A 20,692-nucleotide genomic window follows, 5' to 3' on the forward strand; every position below is an offset into this window, starting at 1 on the left:
TCACACACTTTAGTTTTATGTATTTATTTATTTATTTTTCTCATTTTTATCCCATTTTCTTTCCAGTTTACACAACCAATTACCTAAACCCACTCATTATGACTCCCCCATCACTAGTGATGCCTCAACACACCAGGAGGGTGAAGACTAACACACGCCTCCTCCGAAAAATTTGAAGTCAGCCACTGTCTTTTTTCAAACTGTTGCTGATGCAGCATTGCCGAGTAGCATCACAGCATGCTCGGAGGACAGCGCAGCGATGTGGTTCCGATACATCAGCTCACAGACGCCTTGTGCTAAGTGACATCACCCTTTGGAGTGTTGTGGGGAGAGAAAGTGCCATCTACCAACCCAGAGAGAGCAAGTCCCAATTGTGCTCTCTCAGGGCTCTTGTAGCCGATGGCAAGCTGCATGACCTGGACTGGACCCGGCGCTCCACTGATCATAGTGGCTTTTAGCAATATTCTAACTTTCCACCGCTTCTTAGCATAAAAAATATGTTTGCAATATTTGGGTGATTTTAAAACCCACTTGTCTCTAACCATGCAGCTCAGTCTATGGTAGTGGAACTGTGTAAGACCACGTTTTTGCCCAGAGTGGCTTTTCTTCACATTCCGAGGCTGTCATTAGGATAACCCAAGTCGGTTTCTATGTAGTAATTATCCAAAAGCCATATCTAATTTACACGTATTTTTTAGCAACGTATATCTGCAATGCACAGTATTCTTTTTGGTCATTTTTATCTTTTGCCTTAGTAAAACCTTATGTTGTATGTGAATCTGTTGACATGTTAGGGTTATATTTATCCATTTTTCTCAGTCTTTTAATTGTTCTATTTTATGTTCCTAAAATCTTGAAAAGCAAAAACAGACATTCATAGATGTAATGATTAACAGTAACTGAAGTCTTTCTGTTCATTCTTTTAAGCAAAAGACTTTAAATTTTATGCCTATTTGAGTTCTATTCACAGATTTATTCCACTTGAGCCTCCTGCAGTAGTCCATTGTGGATTCTGAATTCTGAGGTGTGTTTAGGATCACTATCATGCTGCTGTAAAAGATATCCACTTTTGATCTTGACCTGAATACATTAGAACAGTGCTTCCCAAATCTGTTCTGCAGTGCTTCCTGTTTAAAGATAAGAAATAATTTTGATCTGCCCCCACTGGCAAACCCCTGATTTAGAATTGAGGTCCACAGACATTCGGACAGCGAGTATACTACTAGAAACCCACAGGAGAGATAGGAGACATTTTTACTATCTTCTAGGTGGTAATTTCCTCTTTAGATCAAGTTTTAACATTTGTGACGTGAACACAGTTCACACTTTCTGACCTCATTCTGATATTTTTATTATTATTATTATTATTGTTATCTCTATGGTAGACGGAACAACCCTTATCACCACCACTCTACAGTGATCTGAGGGTGTGTGCTCCTCTACAATGCACTATTTCACATGAAACAACTTTAAATGCCTTGGATATTTTATAAATGCAGATATTTTGAAGATACAGTGGAATCCCTGACCTTCTGCCAGACAAGTGTTTTTTTTTCTCTAATCAATAACCCGTCCCTGGTGCTACATAAATATTCATCTGACTATATCTCCTCACGCCTCGGCTGCAGCAGAACTTCTTTCAGAAATACTGATTTAATAAAAATCAGACTATATTTGTCTGCACAGTCAATATTACAGATATAGTAATCTAATCAGAACTCAGTGAAACCACTGATCTTATCTCTAGAGCTGTGGGCTAAAAGATAATATGAGGACAAGCGTGGGGTTAGGAAAACACAGTCGAGAACATGGAGCTGTCACTTTTCAATTTCCTGTTCATAATGCAGAGAAACCAGGCTCAAAGAGCAAAGAGGTGAAGCTGGCAGTCTGCTGCTGGCCATGTTAATTTAAGAGCAGATTGTTATAGCCGTAGCTCTGTATGCTAATGCAGGGTGGATATAAAATTGGCCCTGTATGATAAAGACTTTACATATGAAAGAAGGCTTTGAAAACAAACATGGCTGCAAGGTCCTTAAGTAGCCTTTGTGCCGTGTGTGATTTCAAAGCCTTTTCATGTGAGGTTTTGTGTTTGTCATAATAACAGGTGTGTATTTTCAAATGCTGTATAAACAATGGAGCACATAAACCCGAGCAACAACATCACATAAAACAGGTCACTATCTATTAAAGTGATAAATAAAAGGGTTCACATGCACATTCAGGGTTGTTGTTGTGCACTCTGCATGGGTGGGTGTTGATTTGGAAATGCATTAGGAAATTCAGGTTGTCTTAGAAATTATTGTAAAGCTGTAAATCGTATTTTTTATCATTATTGCAATATGAATTTTCATGTTAAACACTTTGAAAGAGATGTGATAACTCAAACTACATTATAGGGCAGCAACTAAATATTAATTTGGTAGTTGACTAATCTGTCAACTAATCGGTTATATTAACGATTAGTTTATAAGTCCATGATTACTTCTGAAATGCCCTCCATTTCTGCTTCCTGTGGGTACGGCTCCTGATCCTAGCTTTCTCTATCATTTTAAAATGATACAAACAGCTGAATGTGGGATTTAACTGGCTAGAATGTTCTGATATTTAGTGATAAAACATGTATTCTGTTGTGTCTGTGACAGAGCTGTGTATAAACGGAGCGATCATCAACCTTTAACACCCCCCATTGCGTTATTGTCCCCAGCATTTATATAATGCAGTGCAATTACACATTATAGATTAGTCAACACTGAAATGGAGTTGACTAACATTTAGAAGTGACATTGACAATTAAGCCAACTAATCGCTGTAGCCCTACTGCATTACCCACACGCAGAAACAGAGGAAACCACTGCCGGTTCTAGGGGCGGGACAATCTGATTGGCCTCCTGAAGTGCCCCAGTCCTGTCACTAATCTGTCCTTTGCCAGAGAGCGATCAGATTATATGTGGATGCAATTCCATACCCAAACACTAGTGGTGCTAATGAGATAAATATGAATGTCTGGCGTGATCAAAGCTTCTATAGATGTTTTGATGTTTTGAACTGAAAGTATTTGTGAAAAACGCTGGATTTTCAATTTTAAATTTGCAATAAAATTTGCAGAGTATACAATATAGAAGCAAAAAAATAAGCAGAAGCAAACAAAAGATTCCAGAAGCAAAAGACTTTAACAGTAAAATCCACAAACTTTCGTAGATAATCCACAAAAAACACAAAAATTATATTAAAAATATATATTTTATTTTATTTATTTTTTTTCGAATTTGCACCAAACACATTTTCCTTTTGCTTCATAATACTTTGATTGTAGATTAAATTTTTTATGTAAAATTTTTTGGACAAAATTAACTCAATGTAGTTTATCGTGTAAGCTTTTAAAAATTACATTCAAGTGTTCAAGTGAACATGGTGTTCCCTTTATAAATATAGTTCACAGAACAATATTTCAATACTCAGAAAAATCCTAGATCTACCACTGGCAGGAACACGTGGTTCAATGGACCTATCACAGTTGCTGCACTCTTGGTTTCCGAAACTCGTAGTTACATTTTTGGGGAGGTGCACGTCAGGCTAGAGTGTAAGGTACACATAGACACATGTCTAGGCTATGCTGATGATTCAGTGTTAAAGCATTCTGTAAATTTGATTTTAGACTGAGAAAAACGAGGGCAGACAAACCAAGTACTGAAAAACCTTAGGAACATAATTACATATATTTAATTTATTGTGTTTCACACCAATATCAGGATACGCAACGGCGTTTCACATTTTTATCCATATCATACACCCCTATTGCAAATTGTTGCAAATATTTGTGTATTTTAAGACACGCATAACGATAACGATAGCATATGCCTGAGGTTACTGAGGTTAGACAGTTTTGGGTGATCCACTGAAAATAAACACAAACCCACACCCACAAACAAGTGTGATTAAAGATCTAGTCACCCTGAATTCAAAATGAATTATTGGAGAAGAGCAGAAGTACAATGTATTACCATGAATCAAATTATTTGGATAAGACAATAAATCACAATGGTGCTGCAGTGGAATGGTGCAGTTTCTGTCTTGCAGAGGCAGAGGTTCACATAATAGGAACAGATCTGGAGACCACACTGCTACACTGTGGGGGGATGGAGAACGGGAGAAAGAAGAGAAGGGGAGTGGGAGAGGTGTGAGACAAATCGAGGGAGAGATGGAGGGAGCAGAAGAAGAGCGAGTGCTTCCAGTCATCAAAGAGAAAGCAGGCAATTACTAGAGCCCAGATACCCTGCCATCTCCTCAGGGATTCCTCCACCACAACTTCACTCAGCCCACAAGAGCGCGTGCACACACACACACACACACTTGTTCTATCCGCAAGAACTGTCCGTCTATTTGTTCAATTTCCATCTTAATGAAATTGACTACCAGATTATAAAATAAATGTTGTTCTTGTGAGGATAATGCTGGGTATTGTTTTAAAATACTTCCATACTTTTTCCAATACCTTTTTCTACATTGTAACCAAAAACGTATTTATTTATCAGGCGACATGAATAATCTCATTCTCATACAGTCACCATGAGATACTCTTTTGTATCTTATTGGAACAAACAAACAATGCGCATGATTGTGGCTCTTTATTAAGAACAAAAACAACAGTGTTACTGCTTAAACTACAAATATTTTTTCTCAAAGCATTTTACTGGATGCATTTCAGTTTTTAAGAGTTATTTATAAGAAATATTAGCATAAGACTGACATAAAACTAATATAAATATAAATATAATTTTTAAATCATGATTTTTTTTTATGCTGGAATTTCCCAGTATTACTGTGGGGGAACAGTAATAATAGTGTAGAGTGGTTTAGGTCAAGCAGACTAGATACATTTTTTATTTTATTGTAATATCTTAGGGTAGGAAAAGAGAGAAAGAGAGAGTGAGTGGTTGAGTGACAGAGTGAGCAAAAGAGAGAGGGAGACAAGTGCGAGTGAGAGCGAGCAAGCAAGCAAGAGAGCGACAGTAAGAGCACCTAAAAAAATTCAGTACAGAGGTTGAATGCCACAAAGTATTGAAAACAGCCTAGTTATGTAGTACCGAGAATTTTTTCAGAATTTTCAAACTGGTACCGAATATCGATACCCAGTCTTAGTGAGGGTCAGACAGGTGTCTCAAATGTACATTATGTACATTTACAAATATTTGTTTTAATGTTGTTATTGGCAAAATGACAAAAGACTGAATAATATTTCAAGAATATGCTACTGCAACAAGGTAAATGTTAAAGTAGCATTGTAAGCTTGTTGGAAGCATTGACTAAAAGCGCTGTATTTCAGAATTCTGGGGGTGAACGGTGGTGGGCTATTTGACAAATGCTCATACACATTGTCATGTTTCACTACACCCTGAATTCATTTCGCCAGTTTCACCAGATTTTTCATTTAATGACTGAGATGGGAGTGGCTACTTGATTTACTACAACCATAAAACCATAACCCATTTATAATAATGATTAAATTTACTTTAAAAATGAACAGGTTACACAGTGGCATGAAGGACCCAAGGTATCTACACAACCAAGCACAACAAAACCAAATGCCTCCTCAAGTGCCCCTATACTAGATAGTTTTAAGTGTTTTAGGTGTTTAATAATACTACCTCCATCTCTCAGACAAAGGCTTTCTTGGGTGTCTTCATTTTTCCCCATCACCATATATACAAACAACACAAACAGAAAGACAATGCTACAGTAGGGACTGTAATCAGCACATAAGCACAACCTTAACAGCTTCTAACAGCTCCTCCTAATGACACCCAGATGAGATTCCCTATAATTACCACAGTTCTGCTACTAGAAAGCAAACTTCTTGGGTGATTTGAGCCCAGAATCCCTGAATGCTTGATTGATACACATACAGAGCTTTTCTGACCTGTGGCGGGTCTGATAATACAACCCTGCCAGCAAAAGATAAACCAAAAGCAAGCCTTTGTATGGTCAGACCAGTATGTGTGTGTTCTCCTTTATGAAGAATAATATTTTGTTATCAACACCCCGGGCTTAACAAAAAGAAATATGCCACTGCCAATAATTATTCACCTCATTATCCATTCATTTTATTCGTAGCAATGATAAAAACATGACATTCTTACAGAGCAATTAAGGATTGTAAGCTCAAACTGACAAAGGCTGAATGAATATCAGGAACAGGAGAGTTTCACGGAGGGGTCACAAACTGCAAGCTGCTGCTGAATCATATCTGAGGTAGGAATGTGGAAAGAAATTACTATAGTCACGCTATTGTCCTATTAGAACAAAGTGTCTGGCAACACAACAGGAAACACACACACACAAACCTATCTATGTTTTATACATACACAAAAATACGCCAAACCTTTAAGCAAACTTCCTCCCAAAAGAGTCAGGAAACAATGAGTCACCTGTAGTGTCTCTAATGTTCACAGTGTGTAAATTAACTGTGTTGTAATGATTCAGGATGGAAATGCAAGTTACCCTTTTTATTAGTAGCCATTATCAAACAAAAATTAAGAACAAAAACTGGACTAAAGACCAAAAAAAGGACTAACAAGGTCTCCCAAACAAAAGAAGCAAAAACAAACAAACAAACTAAAGAAACCAAACCAGAAAGGGTAGAACATGACAGGGTCAAACAAAAAGCACAACAGAGAGCAAAGGAACACATGGAGTATTTATACGCAGGCATAGACAAGGGACACCTGGAGAAGTAACAAGGGGGCGGGGTTACGAATGAGACAGGCGGGACTAGGGCAGGATAATAACAAGACAAGGCTATGTTGCTTACAGAGCACATGGCTGGGAACACAAGACAAGAGAACAGAGGACAGGAGCAGAAAGGACCAAAAAAAAGTTAAATACTTAAAATAGCATATTTTTAAATTTAAGCTTTAAGCCATTCCTAAAGGAACAGCTGAAAGATACAAAGTCTTTACTAAGATTGTATTTAGCAAATGGACTGATTCTGTAGTGTAATGGTACGGGATTTTACTCAACTTTTACATTTTATCTATACTGCATACTATACAGTCAAAAACTAGTTAATAGAAGTAATTTGTATGCATCTACTATTTTTTGTAAATTAATGATTAGTATTCATGCATAATTAAACTACACATCTCGGAATTGCCAAAATATTGTCATGCTATTTAAAATGCAGCAGCATAAAACATACTGTATACTATATAAGCATTTTGTGACCAAAAGTACCTGAACTATGTGGAATACAATTTACAAGTTTCATAACATTGAGTTATAAATGTGTTTCCTCTCCTTCTATGATTTTTTTGTCAAGTTTTTTTCCACAAAAAACAAATTATTAATAGTTCAGATTAAAGAAGACACAGAGGCCAGAAAACACAATAAATGCACTTTATGTATTGTTCACTTGATTGTTGCCTGTGTTTAAGATAAACAAAATGCTATAATGTGCTTGATTACATGTTTAGCATATAGAAATCATTTAAAATGTACCAAATTGTATGTTATACATTATATATAAATATTACTTCATTTCAGGATGAAGAATGATCTTCAATAGCCTAATAATAATTTATTTCACTTCTATGTATGAGCTGAGCTCCCTAAATGTCAGATCTAAAAACGCTCAGCTTACTTTATGACTAAGACTTATCTAAAAGCTTCATCTCCACTATTTAATTGGAGCACTGAGGAAGAGGCGTCAGTCAACATAAGCCTGATAAGATGCAGATCTAAATGATGGGAAGTGGCAGTCTAATTAGAAACACCTCTCCAACACGTTGGGGTGGGCTGCAGGGAGCAGCAGACAGAATGAGACTGATCATTACTGTAGGATGGAGAAGAAGATAGCATCATTAGGATGAATTCATCAAGTGAAAGAGAGGGGGGGAAGAAATGCTTGATGAATCATCTTAAGACAGAGTAGAACAACACTGTCAGAACCATCAAGAGTGTTAATGTGAAATGAAGGAAAACGTAATGAGAAACAATAATAAAAGTAAACCATAAAAATATCAAAGAAATACAAGTATTAGGCCAAACATCTAAGAAATGCAAGCAATGTATTTTCTATCAGATTATGTAACAACTCTAACGACCCATCTTCCCTTCTCAGTATCAGCACATTTAAAAAAGAAAATGAACATGCAACAAAAAAAAATATTATGGGGTTGAACATAACTACTTAGATGAAGGGTTTAGTGAAGAGAGGACAGAGCAGAAACAATCAGGTTGTTAGTACTGTACAACACTGCAATGATCAGTGGGAAACCACTATGCAATATAGGGGGGGGGGGGGAAATGTTAAATTATCTGCCTAAAATGGCAATCTTTAAACAAATTATTTTTTGTTTTAATACCTTTTGTCACAAATGAGGATGGAGGGATGGACGTAAGTGCACAATTATTTATTTAAACAAACTTGATTAAAAAAACAGAAAACAAAACACGGGTAACGCAATAACTCAAAAAAAACAAGATAAGGATATAAATCTAACTAAGACAAAGACTAGAAAAACTGAGGAAACATGAAACTCTAAATATAACTCTAAACATAAAATAACCTGAGAACACAAAGATTACAACCTGAACCAACTTGGAACACTTACATACAGAGGACAAGGATACAAAAGACTCAACACTGAACGCTCAAACAGAGGGGCTTAAATACATGAGGAGAGTGAGGAACACCTGGGCTTGGATAACGAGGGGGCAGGGTTACAAACAAGACACAGGTGAGAACACTAATAGTTAGGGCGGGACTAGGGCGGGGCTAGGGCGGAAACAGGTACAAAAACACAACACAAGCACATGGCAGGGAACACATGACAGGTAAACAGAGGGGCAGGAGCACAAGAGACCGAATGAGGGAGACAGACATGGGCTACTCTGTGACATTACCCCCCCTCAACGGCGCCACTACCAGAGGCGCCGAGAGAGAGGGAACAGAAAAACAAGACAAGGCTAGACAAGACCAGAGAAAGAACACAGGGGCAGGAACTGAGACAGGAGACTAGACAGGAGAAACATACTGGGACTGGAATGGAGACTGGGGAGGTGGAAAAAACAGAGACTGGACAGGGGACGAGAACTGAGACTGGACAGAGGGCTGTACATTGGGCAGGGATGCAGAAAGGGCAGGGGACATGAACAAAGACTGGACAGGGGACGGAGACTGGACGAAAGACTGGACAGGGGACGGAGACTGGACGAAAGACTGGACAGGGGACGGAGACTGGACGAAAGACTGGACAGGGGACGGAGACTGGACGAAAGACTGGACAGGGGGCTGAGACTGGACAGGGGGCTGGACGTTAGACTGGGACAGAGACTGGACTGTGGAGGAGAACATAGACTGGACAAGGGGCTTAGACTGGACAGAGGACTTGGGCTGGACAAACTGGGTCTGGACAAGACAGGGCGATGGAACCGGGACAAATACACTTACTGGGACTGACACAAATACGGTGACCGGGATGGGAACAGAAAAACCACCGGGGACAGGAATGGGAACAAACACAGACACTGGGACCAGGACAGGGAGAGACATGGGAACAAACAAAACTTGGGGATGCCCAGGACTGGCTAAAGTCTGTGGGGTAGTTAGAGGGGCCAGCCTGGGCACAGTTCTTGGGCAGAGGTCCGGGGGCCTTGGGGCGGGCCTAGGAGCCCGTGACCTGGGAGCAGGCCTGGGGATAGGCCTGGGGGCATACAAAGTTCTGGGAGTGGGCACAGGGTCAGAGGCGGCCGGAGCCGCGGGCACAGGGTCAGAGGCGGCCGGAGCCGCGGGCACAGGGTCAGAGGCGGCCGGAGCCGCGGGCACAGGGTCAGAGGCGGCCGGAGCCGCGGGCACAGGGTCAGAGGCGGCCGGAGCCGCGGGCACAGGGTCAGAGGCGGCCGGAGCCGCGGGCACAGGGTCAGAGGCGGCCGGAGCCGCGGGCACAGGGTCAGAGGCGGCCGGAGCCGCGGGCACAGGGTCAGAGGCGGCCGGAGCCGCGGGCACAGGGTCAGAGGTGGCCGGAGCCGCGGGCACAGGGTCAGAGGCGGCCGGAGCCGCGGGCACAGGGTCTGGAGCAGTGGGTACCACGTGGGCGGCAGGCACTGCTGGCGCTGGAGCTGAGGCTGGAGCAGCGGGAGCTGCTGGCGCTGGAGCTGAGGCTGGAGCAGCGGGAGCTGCTGGCGCTGGAGCTGAGGCTGGAGCAGCGGGAGCTGCTGGCGCTGGAGCTGAGGCTGGAGCAGCGGGAGCTGCTGGCGCTGGAGCTGAGGCTGGAGCAGCGGGAGCTGTTGGCGCTGGAGCTGGAGCAGCAGGTGCTGGAGCTGGAGCTGAGGCAGCAGGTGCTGGAGCTGAGGCAGCAGGTGCTGGAGCTGAGGCAGCAGGTGCTGGAGCTGAGGCAGCAGGTGCTGGAGCTGAGGCTGAGGCAGCAGGTGCTGGAGCTGAGGCAGCAGGTGCTGGAGCTGAGGCTGAGGCAGCAGGTGCTGGAGCTGAGGCTGAGGCAGCAGGTGCTGGAGCTGAGGCTGAGGCAGCAGGTGCTGGAGCTGAGGCTGAGGCAGCAGGTGCTGGAGCTGAGGCTGAGGCAGCAGGTGCTGGAGCTGAGGCTGAGGCTGGAGCAGCGGAAGCTGCTGGTGCTTGAGCTGGAGCTGAGGCTGGAGCAGCGGAAGCTGCTGGTTCTTGAGCTGGAGCTGAGGCTGGAGCAGCGGAAGCTGCTGGTGCTTGAGCTGGAGCTGAGGCTGGAGCAGCGGAAGCTGCTGGTGCTTGAGCTGGAGCTGAGGCTGGAGCAGCGGAAGCTGCTGGTGCTTGAGCTGGAGCTGAGGCTGGAGCAGCGGAAGCTGCTGGTTCTTGAGCTGGAGCTGAGGCTGGAGCAGCGGAAGCTGCTGGTTCTTGAGCTGGAGCTGAGGCTGGAGCAGCGGAAGCTGCTGGTGCTTGAGCTGGAGCAATGGAAGCTGCTGGTGCTTGAGCTGGAGCTGAGGCTGGAGCAGCGGAAGCTGCTGGTGCTTGAGCTGGAGCTGAGGCTGGAGCAGCGGAAGCTGCTGGTGCTTGAGCTGGAGCTGAGGCTGGAGCAGCGGAAGCTGCTGGTGCTTGAGCTGGAGCTGAGGCTGGAGCAGCGGAAGCTGCTGGTGCTTGAGCTGGAGCTGAGGCTGGAGCAGCGGAAGCTGCTGGTGCTTGAGCTGGAGCTGAGGCTGGAGCAGCGGAAGCTGCTGGTGCTTGAGCTGGAGCTGAGGCTGGAGCAGCGGAAGCTGCTGGTGCTTGAGCTGGAGCTGAGGCTGGAGCAGCGGAAGCTGTTGGTGCTTGAGCTGGAGCTGGCTGTAGAGCTCGGGCAGAGGCGGGTGCAGCTTGGGCAGGCTCGGAGGGTTCCAACCCGAGGAAAGGCGCTGGGAGCGGAATATCTCCTCGGATTTGCTCGGCGAGGAGCCGGAGAAATTCAAGGTCCGCCTTCCGAGTAGCATGCCACTGTGCTACGTCCATATTTAGGTTGAGTCTTATGTCACAAATGAGGATGGAGGGATGGACGTAAGTGCACAATTATTTATTTAAACAAACTTGATTAAAAAAACAGAAAACAAAACACGGGTAACGCAATAACTCAAAAAAAACAAGATAAGGATATAAATCTAACTAAGACAAAGACTAGAAAAACTGAGGAAACATGAAACTCTAAATATAACTCTAAACATAAAATAACCTGAGAACACAAAGATTACAACCTGAACCAACTTGGAACACTTACATACAGAGGACAAGGATACAAAAGACTCAACACTGAACGCTCAAACAGAGGGGCTTAAATACATGAGGAGAGTGAGGAACACCTGGGCTTGGATAACGAGGGGGCAGGGTTACAAACAAGACACAGGTGAGAACACTAATAGTTAGGGCAGGACTAGGGCGGGGCTAGGGCGGAAACAGGTACAAAAACACAACACAAGCACATGGCAGGGAACACATGACAGGTAAACAGAGGGGCAGGAGCACAAGAGACCGAATGAGGGAGACAGACATGGGCTACTCTGTGACACCTTTCTTCCAAAAACAAAAAACTTTGTAGATTTACAGACAAAACATTTATTTATTTACACTTACTGTACGCTTTAAATGCTTTAAAGGACCATTCATATTATTTTTTTTATAGTAAATGATAAAATGATAAAGATGTGTCATTAGATATTGAGTAAACAAGTAAAGTACAAGGACCGTCAGCTCTTGTCAGCAGAGCTTCAGCCAGTATTTTATTACTAGAACTGTGTGTTACTTCATGGAAATCTTTGTGAGTGTGGGCTCTGACTTCGCCTGCTACTCATTCCCCAATACACGTTCACCACCCCTGAGGTTGCCAGCAGCGCAGCAGTCATGGAAGCCAGCGAAGCAGCCTAAAAAGCCTCAGCGTTTGTCGAAAAAGCTCAGTGACCAAAGACGGAATAAAACGGCAGAAAATATTGGCAGTTTTTGTAAACGTTACTCAAGGCCATTCCTATAGTATCTCTAACTGTAACTCTAACTAACTGTGTTTATTTTCAGAACAGTGGGATTTTCCTCATTATAATGGACTCGGCTTAGGCTAACACAGCTAGCGGTGCAGAAAGCTTGCTAGCTAACTCTGGATACAGTTATATAAAATCCACATGAGCTGGTTTATAACATTGCATGCCATGGTAAACGTGACTGAACTTGTTCTGCACTTATTATTGTAGGTTCAGTGCCCTCAGCTTGGCAACCCGAGTGAGCTTGGTGTCTGTGAAGGGGTGGGCGGGGTAAACAACTCTCTTTGATGTTTTGAAATTGGACTGCTGTAGCCACTTTATACACTCACTCTCATTCTAACTGATTACTACTTTAAACACCTGATTTGTAACAGCACAATGAAACTGTACTGTATTTCACTCTAAAATGGTATATTTAGATACATTGATCTTGGGTGATCAATCTTAGTGAATAGTAAGAGAAGAGAAGCGCATTGTAAACTGAAACTTAATATATATAATTTTTTATACATATTTGTGATAATATGAATTTTATTCATTCTTCTCCTTTTAATTCTATGTAGAAGATAATTAAAGCAATGGCTTTTAGGTGCTTAACTGCAGGCAGAAACCAGTAGACTGGGTCAGATATTATTTGTGAGTGAGTTTACATTGCACATTAGTTATGGAAATTTTGCTCTTTTGCTCTATACTTACTGAACGCCATCATGGTAGCAAATTCTTTGTCATTGTCGTTTCCAACCTGTCTAGTTTCTTGTCAGACTGAACATTTGTAAAAATCATTTAAAGATTGTCCAGCCTTACCACAGTGCCTATAAATCAACACATATGTGGGTGGTGCATGGAGAGGTCAGCTGGGTTGGTTTAAAATGAACAGAGTCTGTGGCTGGTGGTGATGCTGGTGAGAATAATGCTGGTGTAAACAGCAGCCTGTGATTAGGCTGCTCTCTCCCAGTGGAGAGGCTTAGTAATGAATAGGAAACACGCATAGGCTGTTGTTCCCTCAGATTCATTCACTCGGACACACAAACACATTTTCTGCAGATTAGTCTTTCCACAGACTGAGGCAGATTGGAGCCAACTAACACGCTGTGCCTACATGGTGGTTATGATGGATCATCAGGTCTGTAGAGACCAGCGGGTCTTAGTGGAAATCAATACCACATCCCACACACTATTCAGCAGGAAAACACCCTCAAACTGCAAGTTCTGGATATTAGTCATGCAGTAATCATTATTCAGCAAAATCTCACACCAACGAAAGCCTCATAAGTCAATAATACTAGGAGTCTCACAAATGTTGTGAATTTATGACACTTGTTGGATAAAAGTCACACTGGAGCTATGACTCTTTCATCACCCTTATCCTCAACCTGAACCTCCAACTCCAACTTAACCTGGACCTGGTTCTCCGTGTTTATTTCTGCTTTGTGAAAGTGAGTATAAGCTTTCTCTAAAAAACACATTCATGTTTTACTTAATGAGCATGTGTGAGACAGAATGCATTGAAAGTGTACAACAAGTGTAACTAACAGTAACATATATGCATTTATGGGTAAAACAGGATTTCATTATGGCAACAATGAATGGGTCTTTCAAACTCCCTCATTGTCTCACCATGGGGTAAACAAATATGTCCAAATCTGGATTATTCCCCTGTGTAGATTCTACTCCAAAATGTAACTGAAGCCCTATCTGGACGGAATTAGTTTCTCAGGGGAACGTCAGTGAAAAATATTTCACATTTCTACTCAGTGATAAAACAGTGATTGAATCCGGACTGTAACTGAAAAAACAGGAGGACCAGGGAGTTTTTTTGCTTTCTCGGTCACATGATATCGCGTTCAGTAGCTCCTCCTTTTCCATTCATTGTTGTGTTATTAGTGTAATTACGGTGCGTGGCAGTGGAGAATTTTTTTTAGCAAACACGAGGTGACGAAACTCAGACGTGCATCTGGACAGGACTTAAAATACCGTAAGTAATTCTGAGAAAATTACAGGCTGAATTACCTACTGTTTTTCACTGAACTCTGTGGTCCTCCGGTAATTTTAGTCTTGTCCAGATGCACATCTATAAGTTTTTGGCACCTTGCGTTTAATAAAGTAGCTATTTGTGCACTGCCACGCACCTTAATTACACTTTGGTGTGCGTTTCCATGGAGATCCACATAAACACAACAGTGAGTGAAAATGGAGGATCTACTGAATCTGATGTCATGTGACCAAGAAAGCCAAAAAAATAGTGTTCTTCTTGTTTTTTCAATTGCAGTCTGGATGCAAAAGTCACTGAGTTAATGTCACGGATACCCAGGCAGGTAGACGAGGAGGCGGACACAAGTGCAGGTAAGAGCGATATAAATAATTTATAAAATAAATAACAAATAAACAATGAAACAAGAAACAAGTAAACACTTAACAAAAGATAAACGAATAACCAAAAACAACCCAGTAAAACTAGAGAACATAAACTAAGTCAACAAGAGATAATAATAATAACAAAAATAAACAAGGAATATATATATAAGAAAATTAACGAGGAACAGAATAAGTACTAAACTAAATAAGGCAGGGATATATACAGGGAATATATTTACACAGCAAAAACAACAAGAAGCAAAACACTAAGCAGGGAACTAGGGAGCGACGAATGAAACAATGGATAAAAAAATAGGAAACTAGAAATAAACAGAAAAAAACACAGAATAGGGAGAAAGGGAAACAAACTATGAATAAACACTGAACTAGGGCTATAGCAACACAGAAACGCGGAGAGACAGACAACAGAGGAAGGTGCAAAGACCGACAGAGGACAAGGTGGCAGAGGAGGGCTATTTATAGTAACATAAAACACACTAGAATTGGAAACACCTGGGGAAGGGGCGGAGCTACAAATGAGAAACACATGGTGGAAATCTACTGACAGGAGACACAGAGAGGCACAGGTCACGTGGGGAAGACACACAGAGACATGAGACAGGGCTAAGACGTGACAGTTAAAGTGTGAAATATTTTTCACAGACGTCCCCCTGAGAAACTAATCCCGCCCGGATAGGGATTTATCCTCTGAACTATGAAGTTGTTAAATGAGTTAAAATATAACTTTGGTTACAAGTGAGCAAACTTCTATATACTAAACTGACACAAGACTGGCAAGCTCAAAATACCTTAAAAAACAGCAAGCTTCATCAAAATGATACATTTATTCGATTTTTTAAAGTACAGTATGTAGTTTTTTAATTAAATAGTGTCAAAGGTAATCAAATTATTTCCAGCACTCAGCAGTGTTGGTCTGATTTTAAGCATGGATGCAGCGACATTTATATTTCTTTTTTAGAATCTTAAGTGGCGGTTGGAAGAACATGTAGAGTATGTTCACCTTGGGATTAGACAATTTCTGAAAGACTCTTTACTCTTAATTTCCTCTCATAAGCAAATTGGGTTTAATACCAGACTGACTAATACTTGATTGGATTTTGCAACCCATAGAAAAACAACACAACTTCAGAGATCTATTGGCTCAACTAAGTAAGGACTGGGGCAACGTGTCAACATAATAACATTACTGACTGCTAATACAGAATTTATTTGTATGCTCTTTGTTTTTGTAGTAAATTAATACGAATTTGTTCACTATTCTTGTGAAATTATTTGAACTCCTTTAGAATAATCAATAAATGAATCGTTAATTGATTGTTAGTTAAATCGCTAGAAAATTGAGAATCGTTAGGTGCAGTCCTACACTGAATTGGGTCCCTCCCTGCTAATGATGCTGTTAAGAATAAGAATAGTTGTAATGAAGTCTGGATAAAGGCCACACTCACTTTCTGAATGCAGGGATGCCGTGGCTTGACCGTCCTGGTGGGGTTCCTGAGCTGTGACTGTGTGAGGATAGCAAACTCTCCGTCTCAAACTGGAACATCTCACGCTCCTCAGGAACATCGAGGAATTCCCCATCACTCCACACCCGCACGCTCCCATCCATCGGCTGGTATCTGATCTCTATAGAAATGCTTGTCTGTAAGAAAATACATTAAATTAACTCCATTAACTCCACCAAGTAATGCAAAATCATTTACAACTGTTAGTTAGTTAGTTAGTTACAAAGTTATAAGACTACAGTCTGGACTCACTGACATCATATTAGGGGTGTGCCATACTGTAACGTACGCAATAATATTGCCAACATTTTTTAATATTGTGAACAATATTATACTCTGAAATATCGTACCATATCCCCCACCCCTAATTAGTACATCAGGGTACTACTTTTGTTGCTGTTTTTAGCAAAAAAAAAATTCACACTGTTCTCATTTCCCATTAAATATCTACTAGAGACAGACTATATCTGTCCAGTATCATTTATTTTATTTTATTTTTCTGGATATATGGAGATATTTAGAGTGCATTATTAGTATCATGACATTCTGGATCACTGATTTCTGATAAAATTATTGTATTTTTTATTATCTCAGTTAATAAAAATAATGCAATTTTAATTGCATTTTGTTGCAGTAGTGTATTCTTGAAATATTTATTTTGAAATTCAGTGTTTTGCCAAGAGTATTGTTATTGCGAAAATATCATGAAATTTTGTGATATTATTTTAGGGCCAACCCCTATAAAAAATTCACATATTTAAGACAATTCCTAGGAAGATACTGGTTAATAAATGAGGCACAAAGAACATATTTTTTTACTTTTATTACATTTTGCATATTAATACATGTGTCTCTTTAGCAATTAAACAGACAATACGTACATACAAATGTGCAGCAAATGAAAGTTTCTCTCTTTTAAAAAATCCACAAAAAATATTTCTTAAAAGACATAGCTTCCATTCAAAAGTGCTCAATAATCATCTTTATGCTGCATTTACTTCTTGTTAAACGTTCTGAACTGCATCTTCTGACAGCAGTGATGCTACATGATCCCTGGGTGGAGTGATTAGTCTAAGGTATCGCTTTGGCGCGTGAGACGTGGCAGGCTAAACCTTCTGTTTGGGATTAGCACACTGGCATCAGTTACTCTCTCTGCTCATGTTTACAAACTGCTTAGCGCTGGAACAAGGAAACGTTTAGCCTATGCCTCACCTGCCCTGTAATACCCCAGCCCTCTCCTCCCCAGGGAGCCACCAGCAGAAAACAGGGAACCGGAGAACTCCTGCAGGGTTTTTCCCCCACCTGTAGTTTGCCAAGGAATCCTAAAACCTGAGGTTTAGCTTATTTCACATTCGCTTATATGCCTTGATTGTTGGTCAAATAGTATGTTAACCCTTTACTTATTTGAATTCAATAAAAATCTAATATTTCCCATTTTTTTATTTTAATAATAAGTTTTTGGGCTTTTGTATTTCCCTTAAATGATCGCAACAAGTTGTAATGCTGTAGGAACATTTAGCAACATTTCAGATTTAAAAGATTTGAGAAAGAAATTGCCATTCTTTACAGAATTACAGGATTTGTCACAAAGGGGGTGACCCAGGCAGGGAGACGAGGAGACGGACGCAAGTGCAGATAGGGTGAAATCAATAAACAATAATTTAATAAATAAATAACAAGTAAACAAGGAACAAGTAAACACGAAAACATAAAACAGGGAGATATATACAAGGAACAAGGGAGTGAACCAAATAAATTAAAACTAGATAAACAAATAACCAAAAACCAAAACAAACCAGTGAAACTAGAGAACATAAACTAAACAAACAAGAAGTACTAATGATAAACAAACAGGGAGTAAATAAACAAAGAAACAAACGAGGGACTGGATAAATACAAAACTAAACTGGGCAGGGATAAATATATACAAGGAAATAAACAAGAAGCTAAACAAGATTAGGAAAACTAAACTGAGCAGGGCAAGGGAGAAAACAAATGAAAATAACAGGGAACTAGAAATAAACAGAGAAAAACACGGAATAAGGAGCACAGGAAACAAACTAGGAATAAACACGGAGCTAGGGTTATAGAGACGCGGAGAAACACAGAGAGACAAAACAACAGAGGTTAGTGCAAAGACCGACGGAGGACAAGTGGCACAGGGGACCTATTTAACAAACAGGAAACACACTAGAATTGGAAACACCTGGGGCAGGGGCGGAGCTACAAATGAGAAACACATGGAAAAGTACTGAGACAGAACACAGGGGCATAGGTCACGTGGGACACAAACAGAGACATGAGACAGGGCTAAGACGTGACAGGATTAATGTTTCAGGAACGTTTTGAAACGTGTTAATAATGTTATCAAGCACAATGTTATCTGAACATCTATCACATGACGTTCCCAGCTAAACGAATACTGAGATTATGAAAATGTTAAAAGTAGCATTCCCGAAACGTAAAATGAAAACATTGACTCAATTGACGTTGCCGCAATGTTACAAAAAAAAACAAAAAAATATATAAAAATAAAAAATGTTCTAAGATCATCCAGAAAACTTAACTCTCTGAATTTTCTAAGAATGTAAACTATAACGTTCAAAAAACGTTCTGCAAACCAACAAAACAAATGCTTCCTATAAAGCTACACCTCCCTCCTCCTGTTTGTTAGAAAGTCTGTTTCGCTAGTGCTTACGTTCTCAGTTTCATGTGATTCCTGTTTTTACCCAAGTGAGGTGGCTGTTCTGTTCCAATGCCACTGAGCCCAGCTATTTTCATCACTGCTAACCCATTTAAACCCCTCTGAGCCCAACTGTTAGCATTACTGCTAACCCATTTAAAACAAATTGAGCTCAGCTATTAGCACTAGTAATGCTAATGCTCCACCAGCAGTGCTAGTGGGGGTTAGCATCAGGCTACTGGCCAATAATACTCACCTCTGAACAGGGAAATAGTGGTTAGCAGCTAATGCTAATACTGCTCCAGCCTCTGTGCTGTAGAACTAAACTGAAACTCTTTTATAATGCTGTACTTCAGTGGAGAAGCTTTACTGCTCCTCACAACCTGACTGGTAAAATTTATACATAAGGCACACTGCATTAAAAGGCGCTCTGACGATTTCTGGAAAAATTCAAGGATTTTAAGTGCGCCTTATTGTGTGCAAAATACAGTATTTTTAGTGACAAATTACTTGTAAATTTTATTGTTTTGCACTGCGCTCTGTCTTCTTGCAGGCACAGTGTAGTGTGAACAGTCACTGTCTGGTCTCTTGGGGAGGGCCTACGTTTCCACAGGGGGACACTAACATTCAGAAGTGGCTGGGCAAGTTATAAATACAAAGAGCAGAAATCAACACACACAGACATCTGTGACTTCTTTCTCTTATTAGAATGCCTTTACTCCAGTATATATTCACACAGAACTTATTAGAAGATCTACCATAAACATTTCCTTTGTTCTGGATGTAAAGTCAGCACCTGAGCAGGACATGAGTGTGAGAACTGTTATTACATTTGTTGGAAAAGGAAGCTAAGCTAGTTTTAAGGATGTGTCTTTGCAATTTCCAATCCACTGCTCTAATCTGTTTATGGATGTACTGTAGAGAATGCGAGGGGATGCGGAACAGACATTTATTTAATAGACAAATACTGCAGGCAAATTACATTTCCAGTAAAAAATATGTATGTATATTTATTAGCTTTATTACTATTATATTTAACTCAGTAAGGCTTATCTTGCATCTGGATTGCAAATGAAAAAACAGGAGGACTAGTGAGTTATTTGCTTTCTCGGTCACATGACATCACGTTTAGTAGCTCCTTCAATTCTACTTGCTGTTGTGTTTACGTGGATCTCCATAGAAACACACGCTTAAAGTTTAATTGCGGTGCATAGCAGTGGACAAATAGCTATTTTATTAAACGTGAGGTGATGAAACTCAGAGATGTGCATCCAGACGGGACTAAAATTACCGGAGGACCACAGAGTTCAGTGAAAAATTGTAGATAATTCAGCCTGTAATTTTCTCAGAGGACGTCTTAGAAAAACACATACATGGTTGTTCCAGACAGGAATAAAATCACAGAGGACCCCCATAAAAGAAAAAATTACCCCAGGACCCCCTGAGAAACTAATCCCAGCCAGATTGAGGTTTAGTAAACGTTTTATTTACAGGTCGTATCACTTTATACCTCCTTCTGTAATAGACAGATGTGCTAGTATACTATATAGTGCTTCAGCCAATTAGTGTTTTCTTCTTCTCTATTGAGTTTAAATACATCACAAAGATAAAGTCAATTGAGTCAAAGTCAATGCAAGGTTAAAACACAGGGGCT

General features: G+C 40.8%; 1 protein-coding gene across 9 annotated transcripts in view; it reads right to left on the minus strand.

Moving 5' to 3' along the window:
• Positions 1-20,692, minus strand: part of otofa (otoferlin a) — a 116,467-nt gene that overhangs the window by 56,709 nt on the left and 39,066 nt on the right. For all 9 annotated transcript variants that reach the window (XM_049482972.1, XM_015608738.3, XM_049482986.1 and 6 more), the window contains exon 5: positions 16,299-16,492. In XM_049482972.1, the coding sequence (XP_049338929.1) occupies positions 16,299-16,492 (194 nt within the window). The remainder of the gene's footprint in view (positions 1-16,298; positions 16,493-20,692) is intronic.

Source organism: Astyanax mexicanus, chromosome 1 (assembly GCF_023375975.1).
Source record: "Astyanax mexicanus isolate ESR-SI-001 chromosome 1, AstMex3_surface, whole genome shotgun sequence".
NCBI lineage: Eukaryota > Metazoa > Chordata > Actinopteri > Characiformes > Acestrorhamphidae > Astyanax > Astyanax mexicanus.